General features: G+C 43.9%; 1 protein-coding gene across 2 annotated transcripts in view; it reads left to right on the top strand.

The window, feature by feature from the left end:
* Positions 1-12,507, top strand: part of itpr2 (inositol 1,4,5-trisphosphate receptor, type 2) — a 265,818-nt gene that overhangs the window by 232,740 nt on the left and 20,571 nt on the right. For both annotated transcript variants that reach the window (XM_072562332.1, XM_072562331.1), the window contains one exon: positions 10,958-11,088. In XM_072562332.1, the coding sequence (XP_072418433.1) occupies positions 10,958-11,088 (131 nt within the window). The remainder of the gene's footprint in view (positions 1-10,957; positions 11,089-12,507) is intronic.

Raw genomic sequence — 12,507 nt, 5'->3', positions numbered from 1 at the left:
GTGGGGGATGGTGGGGGGTGGGGGGGCACGTTGGATGGGTCTGCGTGAGATGCTCTTTGGTGAGCCAGTGTGGAGTTGATGACCCGAATGGCCTGCTTCCACACTGTACGGACTCAGTGATCTATTCTCAACAAAGTGTAAGATCCACATGCTTCCTAAGAGACTAAAGTTACACGATTCCATATTTTCTTTTTAAAAATCAATAAATTTTATTATATGAAGTTTAAACAGGAGTCCAATTGAATATGTATATGTACAATCTACAGTGTGTTTGAGATATACACATAAGCTACTACATAAGCACAATCTACCATATACAATCTATATACATACATTATGTATATTTACTATATATATATATACATACAAACAATTGATATATACATATGCAGCCAGCTCTGATGTAACACGATAGTTCTGTTCTCGCATTATAAGAAAATCGCACAATAGCAGCACCGTTTAACCTAATGGGGCTGGAATTGCCTTAAAGCCAATCCAGGCAAGGAATATTTGCATTCTCCAAATAACGATCTAAATCCTTCAATTGTGTTATAGCAATTTGTGTTGAGAAAAAAAAACGCATGTTATAATATGCAATCTATGTTACTATATGTTCATACACATAATTGATGCATGACTGTAAAAGTGAATCCAAAGTCGTCATCGTTCTATAGGACCACTCTCCAACACAGATGACTGGTTAATAGTTTCACTGTGCCTCAGGAAGGGAAGAGATTGAGAAGAAGAATCCTTCATGGCAACATCCAGCAGGTGTGGGAATTGAACCCATAGTACTGGCATCACAGTGTACCACAAACCAGCCATCCAGTCAACTGAGCTAATCTCTATACATAAAGCCACATGCCGTCAAGCCAGATCAGGTGGATTTCTCAGCAACTTCCCAGTTGCTTTTGACGTTATGGGTCAGCAAATCTCATTGAAACTTTACAAGGGATTCTAGTTTCTTCTCTTTTTGAAGACCAAGCTTCAGATGACCCTCAAAAGCCACTGGGTAATGGATTGCTCACTTCCTGTTCACCCTCCTCTCATGGAGTATCCTCCCCTGGATTTTTGAAACTGTGCTCCAACACCTATTTGCAGACCCAACTCCAGCTCTTTTGCAGACAGCTAGCTTCACCCAGCTAGTCCTGCTCCCTGGGCTTCTCTGAGCTGTAACATTTCTCAACTGCGCAAAGCATATACTGCTTGTGGGCTGCTTTTAGTCCACTGTCTGCTGCACTGAAATGTTATTTGCTGCCAGACTTCTCCAAGGGATTTCTCTTGAGATCCACCACCTCTCTACAGCTGCTGGTTCTCAGGACTACTTCTGAGGGTAGATGCCCAAGGCTGGGAAACAGAACCTGGCATTTCTTCCTCAACCTCAACCCATCAGAACCAGTGGCCTTCAGTTAACTACGCAGCACCATTGTAAACATTTCCTCACCCTCTCTCTGCCTGGAGCCTTTCAACTGTCTTTCAATGACCTTTACATCACTTTGAGTGACCTATTGAAAACCTTGTAACAAGCCCTGTCCTTGTTCCTCGGCAGCATTGAATTTAAGAACCGTTCAGGTGTAACATCTCCTTGGGACTGTCTGCTACTTGAATTTTACAATGTTCACTGATTGCTGGCTTACACACTACAAATTGCCTGCAACTGGGGGGACAAAAGGATTTTGTGATACGTATCTGTAAGGTTGCATGTAGTTCTGCTCAATTGCTTTGATTTCTTAGTTGAAATTAAACATATTGGGAATCTCCACCAACTCTGTTTGATCACAAGTCTTTGAGGGGTTTCCAAATATTTAACAGAAACTTCTTGGCTGGTGAATGGGACTAGATTAATTTGGGACGAGTTGGACCAAAGAGTCTGTTTCCATGCTGTATATCTGAGTATTTTATAAATGATTTTGGAAAAAAAGTTTCCTTTTAATTAATTAAGGAGGTCTCAACCATGTGACCCTTGTAAGTAGTTGTCCTTTGAAAAAAAAAGTCAAAGTAGTTTAACATTGGTACCCACTGCCATGATTCAAAATTTTTGTGATAAATCAGTTTTCAAATTGCACCTTTCCACGGAATAATGTTTATTTGAAGTTAACCGTCTAAAACACTAATAAACTTGCATGATTCATGGTTGATTTAAGAGTCAGTGATCTGTAAATGAGAGAGAGAGAGAGAGAGAGAGAAGCTCATGACAGGTAGAAGAAATACTTTACAAAATGGTTACAATTTTGGGACATTGGTGATTGCACCCAGAGAACTATTCTTTTCCAAATGTTTCCTACATCTGTACAGCCTGCCTTTGAGAAACTAACTTGTGAGTCTGTTGTTCTTCAGTCCTGTTCATAAGACCCCTCATGTCACACGGGGATGTGGTGTTTGTTATGCTTTCGAAGTCTTGTCTCACATGCCTTCTTACACTTAATCTTCCTTGTCGATTTAATTAGCTTATAAATAAAGATGCAGTCATCATGGGATATCATGAGATGTGGGTTCAATTTCCTTTTTTGTGTGAAATCTTTTGTTCCTGTCTGTCATCAATCTCTCATTATAGCTAAATGGAAAATAATCATGGGATCTTATCCGAGAAGAAAATGATCTTTACGATGTCTCTTTGAAATTAAAAAAACAGTTCTCAGGAATGTGGGCATGGCTGGCTGGGTCAGCACTTACTTGCCCGTCCCTAATTGCCCTCCTTGAGGAGGTGGTGGTGAGCTGCCTTCATGAGCCATTGCAGCTCTTGTGCTGCCAGTAAACCTTCGTGAGGGAATTCTGGGATTATGACCGAAGGACAGTGAAGGAACGGCAATATATTTCCAATTCCGTGTGGTGAGTGGCACTTTCAGGTGGTAGTGATCTCACGTAAAGGCTATCCCTGGCTTACAAACCCATTCCTGAGTACATTTGTAAGTGGATTTGTACTCCAGTTGGAGCACAACACAATACAATTTAAAACATCTGTCCTTAAATATGAGTGAAAATACACATTTTTGAGAAGATTTGTAGCTGAGATTGAGGTTGTGGATGTAGGTTTGCTCGCTGGAACCTTCCAGCTGAGCGAGCAAGCCTACAGCCTGAAAATACACATGTTGTATTCTTAACAGTAATTTGGGATCTTGCTGATAAGTACAAGTGTTCGTAAGTCAGACATTCAGAAGTCCAGGACCCCTTGTACCTGCTGCCTTTGTTCTTCTAGATGGTAGTGGCTATGGGTATGGAAGGTACAGTGAACAAAGCACTCATGAGTTAGTATGGTGTTTCTTGTAAATGGTACACGCTCTATTGGCGGTGGAAGGAATAAGTGTGGATGTGGTGCCAATCAAGCGGGCTGCTTTGTCCTGGATGGTGTCGAGCTGCTTGAGTGTTGTTGGAGCTGCACCCATCCTGGGCAAGTGGGGAATATGCCACCACATTCCTAACTTGTGCCTTGTGGATGGAGGATAGCATCTGGGGAGTTTAGGAGGTGAGTTACTCGCTCCAGAATTCCAACTCTCTGACCTGCTTTTGAAGCCACTGTATTTATATGGTGAGTCCAGTTCCGTGTCTGGCTAGTGGTCACTCCCAGGATGTTGATGGGCACTGATGTGTTGATTGTATTGAAAAAGGCATCACTGGAAGGAAATTCTTGAATTAACTTCAGTGAGAGTTCTAGGGAATCCTGAGATATAAATCCCCACCTCGGAGCAAATTGCTGCCGATGCTGGAATCTGTACTGAAAACAACAAATGCTGGAGATCACAGCAGGTCAGGCAGCATCCATGGGGAGAGAACAGGCTGACATTTCAAATCTAGATGACTCTTCATCAGAGCCGAAGTGAAGTGTGGAGGGGGCAGCGTTTATGCTAGTTTGGGGTGGGGGTGTGTGGGGTTAGTGGGTGTAGGGTGCTGTTGGAGAAAGGATGTTGATAGTTCAGATTAAGTGATTGGAATGTGAGAACAGCAGAACAATGGTGTGTCTAACTGCCAGACTGGAAAGCATAGAGTCCCACCGGGATGGGGGGAGGGGAGAGAGGACATGTTAACAGAAGGTAACAGGCTAAAAGAAAGAGAAGAAATGGTTCACAGTTTGAAGGTGTTGACCTCCATATTCACTCCAGAAGGCTGTAAAGTGCCTCATCTGAAGATAAGATGGTGTTCCTCCAGTTTGCCCTGTGATTCACTGGAACACTGCAGCATGGTGAGGACAGGCACATGGGCATGTGAGCAGGGCACTGTGTTAAAATGACCAGCTGCGGGAAGGTCAGGGTGATGCTTGGGCACAGACCGGAGGTGTTCCGCAAAGCGGTCACCCAGTCTGTGTTTGGGTTCTGCAGTGTAGTGTAGGCCCCATTGGAGGAGGTGCAGGTGAAATGCTGTTTCTGTTGGAAAGGCTGTTTAGGCACTTGGACAGTGAGCAGGGAGGAGGGGAAGGGGTAGGTGTTACACCCTCTGCGGTTACATGGGAAGGTGCCGTGGAGACAGGGTTAGTGTTGGTGGTGGTGGAATGGACGAGGATGTCCCAGAGCGAAACGCAGACGGGGGAGTAAGGGAAAGATGTGTTTGGTGGTGTTCTGCTGGAGTTGTCGGAAATGGCTGAGAACGATCCTTTGAATGCGGAGGCTGGTGGGATGAAAAGTGAGGGTAAGGGAGACCAGATCATGCTGCTTTGCATGATGGGAAGGGGCAAGGATGGAAGCATGGGAGATAGGTCAGATGCGGTTAAGGGCCCTGTCAACCACAGAGGGTGGGAAATCACGGTCACGGAAGAAGCAAGCCATGTCAGCAGTGCTGTTTTAGAAGGTGGCGTCTTCCGAACCGATGCAGCGTGGGTGAAGGAACTGGGAGAATGGGATGAACTCATAGAGTCATAGAGATGTGCAGCATGGAAACAGACCCTTCGGTCCAACCTGTCCATGCCGACCAGATATCCCAACCCAATCTAGTCCCACCTGCCAGCACCCGGCCCATATCCCTCCAAACCCTTCCTATTCATATACCCATCCAAATGTCTCTTAAATGTTGCAATTGTACCAGCCTCCACCACTTCCTCTGGTAGCTCATTCCATGCAAGTACCACCCTCTGTGTGAAAAAGATGCCCCTTAGGTCTCTTTTATATCTTTCCCCTCTCACTCTAAACCTATGCCCTCTAGTTCTGGACTCCCTGACCCCAGGGAAAAGACTTTGCCTATTTATCCTATCCATGCCCCTCATAATTTTGTAAATCTCTATAAGGTCACCCCTCAGCCTCCGACACTCCAGGGAAAACAGCCCCAGCCTGTTCAGCCTCTCCCTATAGCTCAAATCCTCCAACCCTGGCAACATCCTTGTAAATCTTTTCTGAACCCTTTCAAGTTTCACAACATCTCTCCGAAAGGAAGGAGACCAGAATTGCATGCAATATTCCAACAGTGGCCTAACCAATGTCCTGTACAGCCGCAACATGACCTCCCAACTCCTGTACTCAATACTCTGACCAATGAAAGAAAGCATACCAAATGCTGCCTTCACTATCCTGTCTACCTGCGACTCCACTTTCAAGGAGCTATGAACCTGCACTTTGTTCAGCAACGCTCCCGAGGACCTTAGCATTGTGTATAAGTCTTCCCAAAATGCAGCACCTCGCATTTATCTGAATTAAACTCCATCTGCCACTTCTCAGCCCATTGGCCCATCTGATCCAGATCCTGTTGTAATCTGAGGTAACCCTCTTTGCTGTCCACTACACCTCCAATTTTGGTGTCATCTGCAAACTTACTAACTGTACCTCTTATGCTCGCATCCAAATCATTTATGTAAATGACAAAAAGTAGAGGACCCAGCACCGATCATTGTGGCACTCCACTGGTCACAGGCCTCCAGTCTGAAAAACAACCCTCCACCACCACCCTTTGAGCCAGTTCTGTATCCAAATGGCTAGTTCTCCCTGTATTCCATGAGATCTAACCTTGCTAATCAGTCTCCCATGGGGAACCTTGTCGAATGCCTTACTGAAGTCCATATAGATCACATCTACTGCTCTGCCCTCATCTATCTTCTTTGTTATTTCTTCAAAAAACTCAATCAAGTTTGTGAGACATGATTTCCCTTGCACAAAGCCATGTTGACTATCCCGAATCAGTCCTTGCCTTTCCAAATACATGTATATCCTGTCCCTCAGGATTTCCTCCAACAACATTCCCACCACAGAGGTCAGGCTCACTGGTCTATAGTTCCCTGGCTTGTCCTTACCACCCTTAAACAGTGTCACCACGTTTGCCAACCTCCAGTCTTCTGGCACCTCACTTGTGACTATCGATGATACAAATATCTCAGCAAGAGGCCCAGCAATCACTTCTCTAGCTTCCCACAGAGTTCTCGGGTACACCTGATCAGCTCCTGGGGATTTATCCACTTTTAACCATTTCAAGCCATCCAGCACTTCCTCCTCTGTAATCTGGACATTTTGCAAGATGTCACCATCTATTTCCCTACAGTCTATATCTTCCATATCCTTTTCCACAGTAAATACTGATGCAAAATATTCATTTAGTATCTCCCCCATTTTCTGTGGCTCCGCACAAAGGCCGCCTTGCTGATCTTTGAGGGGCCCTATTCTCTCTCTAGTTACCCTTTTGTCCTTAATATATTTGTCAAAACCCTTTGGATTTTCCTTAATTCTATTTGCCAAAGCTATCTCATGTCCCGGTTTTGCCCTCCTGATTTCCCTCTTAAGTATACTCCTACTTTCTTTATACTCTTCTAAGGATTCACTCGATCTATCCTGTCTATACCTGACTTATGCTTCCTTCTTTTTATTAACCAAACCCTCAATTTTTTTAGTCATCCAGCATTCCCTATACCTACCAGCCTTCCCTTTCACCCTGACAGGAATATACTTTCTCTGGATTCTTGTTATCTCATTTCTGAAGGCTTCCCATTTTCCAGCCGTCCCTTTACCTGCGAACATCTGCCTCCAATCAGCTTTTGAAAGTTCTTGCCTAATACAGTCAAAATTGGCCTTTCTCCAAATTAGAACTTCAACTTTTAGATCTGGTTGATCCTTTTCCATCACTATTTTAAAACGAATAGAATTATGGTATCTGGCCCCAAAGTGCTCCCCCACTGACATCTCAGTCACCTGCTCTGCCTTATTTCCCAAGAGTAGGTACATCCACATACTGATTCAGAAAATCGTCTTGTACACACTTAAGAAATTCTTCTCCGTCTAAACCTTTAACACTATGGCAGTCCCAGTCGATGTTTGGAAAGTTAAAATCCCCTACCTTAACTACCCTATTATTCTTACAGATTGCTGAGATCTCCTTACAAGTTTGTTTCTCAATTTCCCTCTGACTATTAGGGGGTCTATAATTCAATCCCAATAAGGTGATCATCCCTTTCTTATGTCTCAGTTCCACCCAAATAACTTCCCTGGATGTATTTCCGGGAATATCCTCCCTCAGCACAGCTGTAATGCTATCCCTTATCAAAAATGCCACTCCCCCTCCTCTCTTGCCTCCCTTTCTATCCTCCCTGTAGCCTTTGTATTCTGGAACATTAATCTGCCAGTCCTGCCCATCCCTGAGCCATGTTTCTGTAATTGCTATGATATCCCAGTACCATGTTCCTAACCATGTCCTGAGTTCACCTGCCTTCCCCGTTAGGCCCCTTGCATTGAAATAAATGCAGTTTAATTTATTAGTTCTACCTTGTCCCTGCCTGCCCTGACTGTTTGAATCACTTCTGTTCTCAGCTGTACCCGTTCCAGACAGATCTCTTTCCTCACTATCTCCCTGGCCCCCTCTCAACCCCCCCCCCCCACCTTACTAGTTTAAATCCTCCCGAGCAGCTCTAGCAAATTTCCCTGCCAGTATATCAGACCCCTTCCAATTTAGGCGCAATCTGTCCTTCTTGGACAGGTCACTTCTACCCCAAAAGAGATTCCAATGATCCAAAAATGTGAATCCTTCTCCCATACACCAGCCCCTCAGCCATGCATTCATCTGCTCTATCCTCCTATTCCTGCCCTCACTAGCTCGTAGCACTGGGAGTAATGCAGGTATTACTACCCTTGAGGACCTCCTTTTTAAATTTCTGCCTCTCTGTAATCTCCCTTCAGAGTCTCAACCTTTTCCCTTCCAATGTCGTTGGTTCCAATGTGGACAATGACCTCTTGCTGGCCCCTCTTCTCCTGTGAGAACATTCTGCACCCTCTCTGAGATATCCTTGATCCTGGCACCAGGGAAACAACACACCATTCTGCTTTTTCTCTGCTGGCCACAGAAACGTCTGTCTGTACATCGGACTACAGAATCCCCTAACACAATTGATCTCTTGGAACCCAACGTACCCCTCGTTGCATTAGAGCCAGTCTCAATACCAGAAACTTGGCTGTTCGTGCTACATTCCCCTGAGAGAATCCATCACCCCCTACATTTTTCAAAACAGCATACCTGTCTGACATGGGGATATCCACAAAAGACTCCTGCCCTAGGTGCCGACCTCTCTCTCCCTTCCTGGAGTTAACCCATCTATGTGACTGTATCTGAGACTTTCCCCCCTTTCTATAACTGCCATCCATCACATACTGTAGCTGTTGCAAATCCCTCATCGCTTCTATCTGTCTCTCCAACTGATCCACTCGATCTGATAAGATTTGCATCCAACAGCATTTATGGCAGATATAATCCGCAGTAACCCTTCAACTCTCTTTAAACTCTCACATCTGACAAGAAGTACATTTCACTGCAAAGGCCATTTTTGCTCCTTCACAATCTACAGACCCAGAAAATAACACCGTCTTATTCCTCTACAAACACTGCCCCAGGTTAAATTAATAACTACGGCTTATATTTTAAGTTTAATCAAGAGACTTATCTTCAAAAACATATAATCAAGAAAGAACCCACTGTACTCACTAATACAGCCTTTCTCTCGGACAGACTTAAAACAACAATCAACTTATCTGATTCTGTGCTGCGAACCTTGCAGGACATGGACTGTGATGAGCTATAGTGAATCCCCACCTGTCTGTGTACTATGAATCCACTGGATTACCACAGTGCTTTCTGTAGATTTGAGATGCTCTGGTTTGTTTTTTAAATAAAGTTAAATGATTTGTTTTAGTCAGTAACTACAAACATTGATGATTGAGGCTTCCTGCTAGGAAACAGAAATTTTGGTCTCAGTTCAACCCTTCATGTAGAGTCATGGAGATGTTACACTAGGTGAGACCATTCAGCCTATAGTGCCCATTCTAACCCTCTGACTTGAATACCGTTCCCAATGCTCATAATTTTTAAAAAATGTATTCTTTAGTTTTTGTAAATGCTTTGACAGAGTGTGGTACTCTGCAATTTCTGTATAAAAGCAGTTACTCTCACTTTACCCATTTACTCTGAGCTTTTTAAAACAATTATAAATGCACCCTTCAGAATTTTTTTTTACTTTAACTCATTGCAAGCTTTCATTATTTTGACATGTTTCCAAATAACTTTATCGTGAAAGATGCTCTATTTTCCTGGTCACACCTCAGCCCTGGTATCAATCACTTGAATCTCTTCTCAGCCTTTTCATCCTGACGTGAGGCACCCACCACTGGATAAACTATTTGAACAGTAACCCAGTCAATTGTACAGCTCTGTGTTAGCTCTGTGTTTTTGCATTTGATGCCATGGTTAGTGTCCAGTTGTGTCAATGGTTTACAACCTGTTTGAAAGCTGGTGGAGACCATAATCTACCCACAGTCAGTGCTCCCTGACTATTGTTTATGGATGTGAACATCTAGCATCATCTTTCCAGTGAACCAACCTAGGCGCATCGTCATTGTTAACAATTGAGCTCCCAAAGCCTGTTGCTGTGCAGAACTCAGAACAGAGAGCACCGTGGCTCAGTGATTAGCACTGCTTCCTCACAGTGCCAGTCACCCTGGGTTCAGTTCCTGCCTTGGGCGATTGTCTATGTCAAGTTTGCACATTCTGCCTGTGCCTGTGTGGGTTTCCTCTCACATTCCAAAGATGTGTAGGTCAGGGTGGATTGGCCATAGTGTCCAGGGATGTGCAGGCTTGGGTGGGTTGGTCATGAGAAATATAAGGATAAGGTGGGGAAGTGGTTCTGGGTGGGATTCTCTTCGGAGGGTTAGTGTGGACATGATGGGCCAAAAGTAGGGATTCTATGATTCTGAGTTCGTTTCACCTGTTTTACTCATCCCAAATTAAATAGACAGTCCCAAAACATTCAAATCCTGATGAAGTTCGCACTTGTCAGGCTGCGAGCTCTCTTGCTGTCGTCACATAGTAGGTTCTGGCAGGGCTACGCAAGGCCAAAGAGAACAAGGGAAGTGCTGATGGTTACATGTTAATTAAGGTGTAATTGGATGACAACTGGATGTGTTTCCGAGAGGGCAAATAATCAGTGGTTTTGGAGTTTTAGGGCTGTGACAGCCGGAGGGAAACTCTGACTGGAAAAGTTTCTGATCTTTGACCAACCTCTGGTATTTATCATTTGCCTCTGGGTCTGAGAGTTGTGGGTTCAAGCCTCTGGTGAGATTATGAGCTGGAATGCGAGACCTACACCTCCAACTGGGAAGGTGTTACATATCGGGTCAGATATTAAACCAAGAACCCATCTACCTGTTTAGTTGGGACATAATAATAAAAACACACATTTCTTGTCACCCTTTCAAGATCAGAGAACATTCACACAGTGCCCTGACCAACAATCTTTCCTGCCCAGACACCTCCATGCATTTCTGTTCTCAGGACTTACTGTGTGTAAATTGTTTATGAAGCATCATGGGATATCCTGAATACATGCACCTCATTGGAATCTTGACTGCATTGATCAATATCAGAGGATTTACAACAAAGGACAATAAGATGTATTTTAAACCACATTGTTGGATTTTCCTGGGTTGGTGCCCAATAGTTGCAACGTTTCATCTGGTAAATAGTATAAAATTGTTACAAGTGAAGAAATGTTCTTTCTGTTTTCCGGCAGGAGGCCAAGAGGATGACACAAGTTCTGAACAGACTTGTGACACTCTGCTCATGTGCATCATTACAGTATTAAACCAGGGGTTGAGAAATGGGGGTGGAGTCGGTGATGTCCTGAGAAAACCATCAAAGAACGCAAGTATCTTTTGCAACTTACAAACGTCTTACACAATATGTGCCATGTGTATGCGTCTGCGCATGTGTGTGCATTGTATGTGCATGATGTCTTTTATGTGTGTAGTACATAGCATGATGTCTGTCTTTGCATCTGTGTGTATGTCTGCATGTGCACAGGGGCACATGTACATCTAGTGCATTGAGTCTAGCATGGATGTATATGCGTGATGCATGTAAATGTACTCTTGTATGATGCGTGTAGGTGTTTGCAACATTGTTGTGTGCGTGTGTGTGTTTGTGTATGGCTGTGTGCGCGCTTGCTACGTTGCTGTGTGTGTGTGTTGTATTTAGTGGAGGAAAATATTGAGTTATTGAGATAAAAGTGAATTAAAACCTCGAGGCAGCCTTTAAATAAGTGAAATGGGATCAGTCAGGTTGAGAGAGTTAATAGAATAAGAGATTTCTTGATAGGTAGCAGCAGTTAATAATCAGGTTCCTTTCTGATTTTAATAAAAGAGTAATGTTTCTGAGTAAAAACAATGACTGCAGATGCTGAAAACCAAATACTGGATTAGTGGTGCTGGAAGAGCACAGCAGTTCAGGCAGCATCCAACGAGCAGCGAAATCGACGTTTCGGGCAAAAGCCCTGCTTTTGCCCGAAACGTCGATTTCGCTGCTCATTGGATGCTGCCTGAACTGCTGTGCTCTTCCAGCACCACTAATCCAGTATAATGTTTTTGAGTGTTAAAGTTCAAATATGTCCATTGAGAACAGACAGGATTCTGTGTGTTTTGTGAACCCCATTGTCCTGCCTTTACCCAGTAACACTTGGTCCCCTTATAATCAAGAACCTACCTGTCTCTGTCTTATATACAGTCAATGATTTGGCCTCCACAACCTTCTGCAGCAATGACTTCCACAGATTCACCACCCTCTGGCTGGCAAAAGTTCTATCTCATCTCAGCTCGAAAGATAGTGCCTTCACCCTGGGTCTTAGTCTCCCCTATTTGTGGAAAATTCTTTTCCATTCCAGTCTATCCACGCCTCCTCAGTATTCTGCATGTTTCAGTTAGATCCTCCCTCAGTTTTCTAAACTCCCATCAAGTATAGACCCTCAGTCCTCAACTGCTCCTCACGTGACAACTCCTTCATCCCTGGGATCATTCTTGTAAACTTCCTCTGGACAACCTCCAATGCAAACACAACCTTCCTTAGATACGGGGCCCAAAACTGCTCACAATATTCCAAATGCGGTCTAGACAGAGCCTTATACAGCCTCTCTGCTCTTGTATTCATCTCAAGAGGGCTAAAATACTAACATTGCATTTGCCTTTGAGTGCCAACTGAACTTGCATGTCAATCTTAAGAAAATCCTCAATGAGGGTTCCTAAGTCCCTTTGTGCTTCAAATTTCCAACGCCTTTCCCCATTTCGTACC

This window comes from Chiloscyllium punctatum, chromosome 44 (assembly GCF_047496795.1).
Source record: "Chiloscyllium punctatum isolate Juve2018m chromosome 44, sChiPun1.3, whole genome shotgun sequence".
In the NCBI taxonomy this organism is placed as follows: Eukaryota; Metazoa; Chordata; class Chondrichthyes; order Orectolobiformes; family Hemiscylliidae; genus Chiloscyllium; species Chiloscyllium punctatum.
Note: the sequence above shows the minus strand (reverse complement) of the source record. Positions and strands in the feature narration are given on the sequence as shown.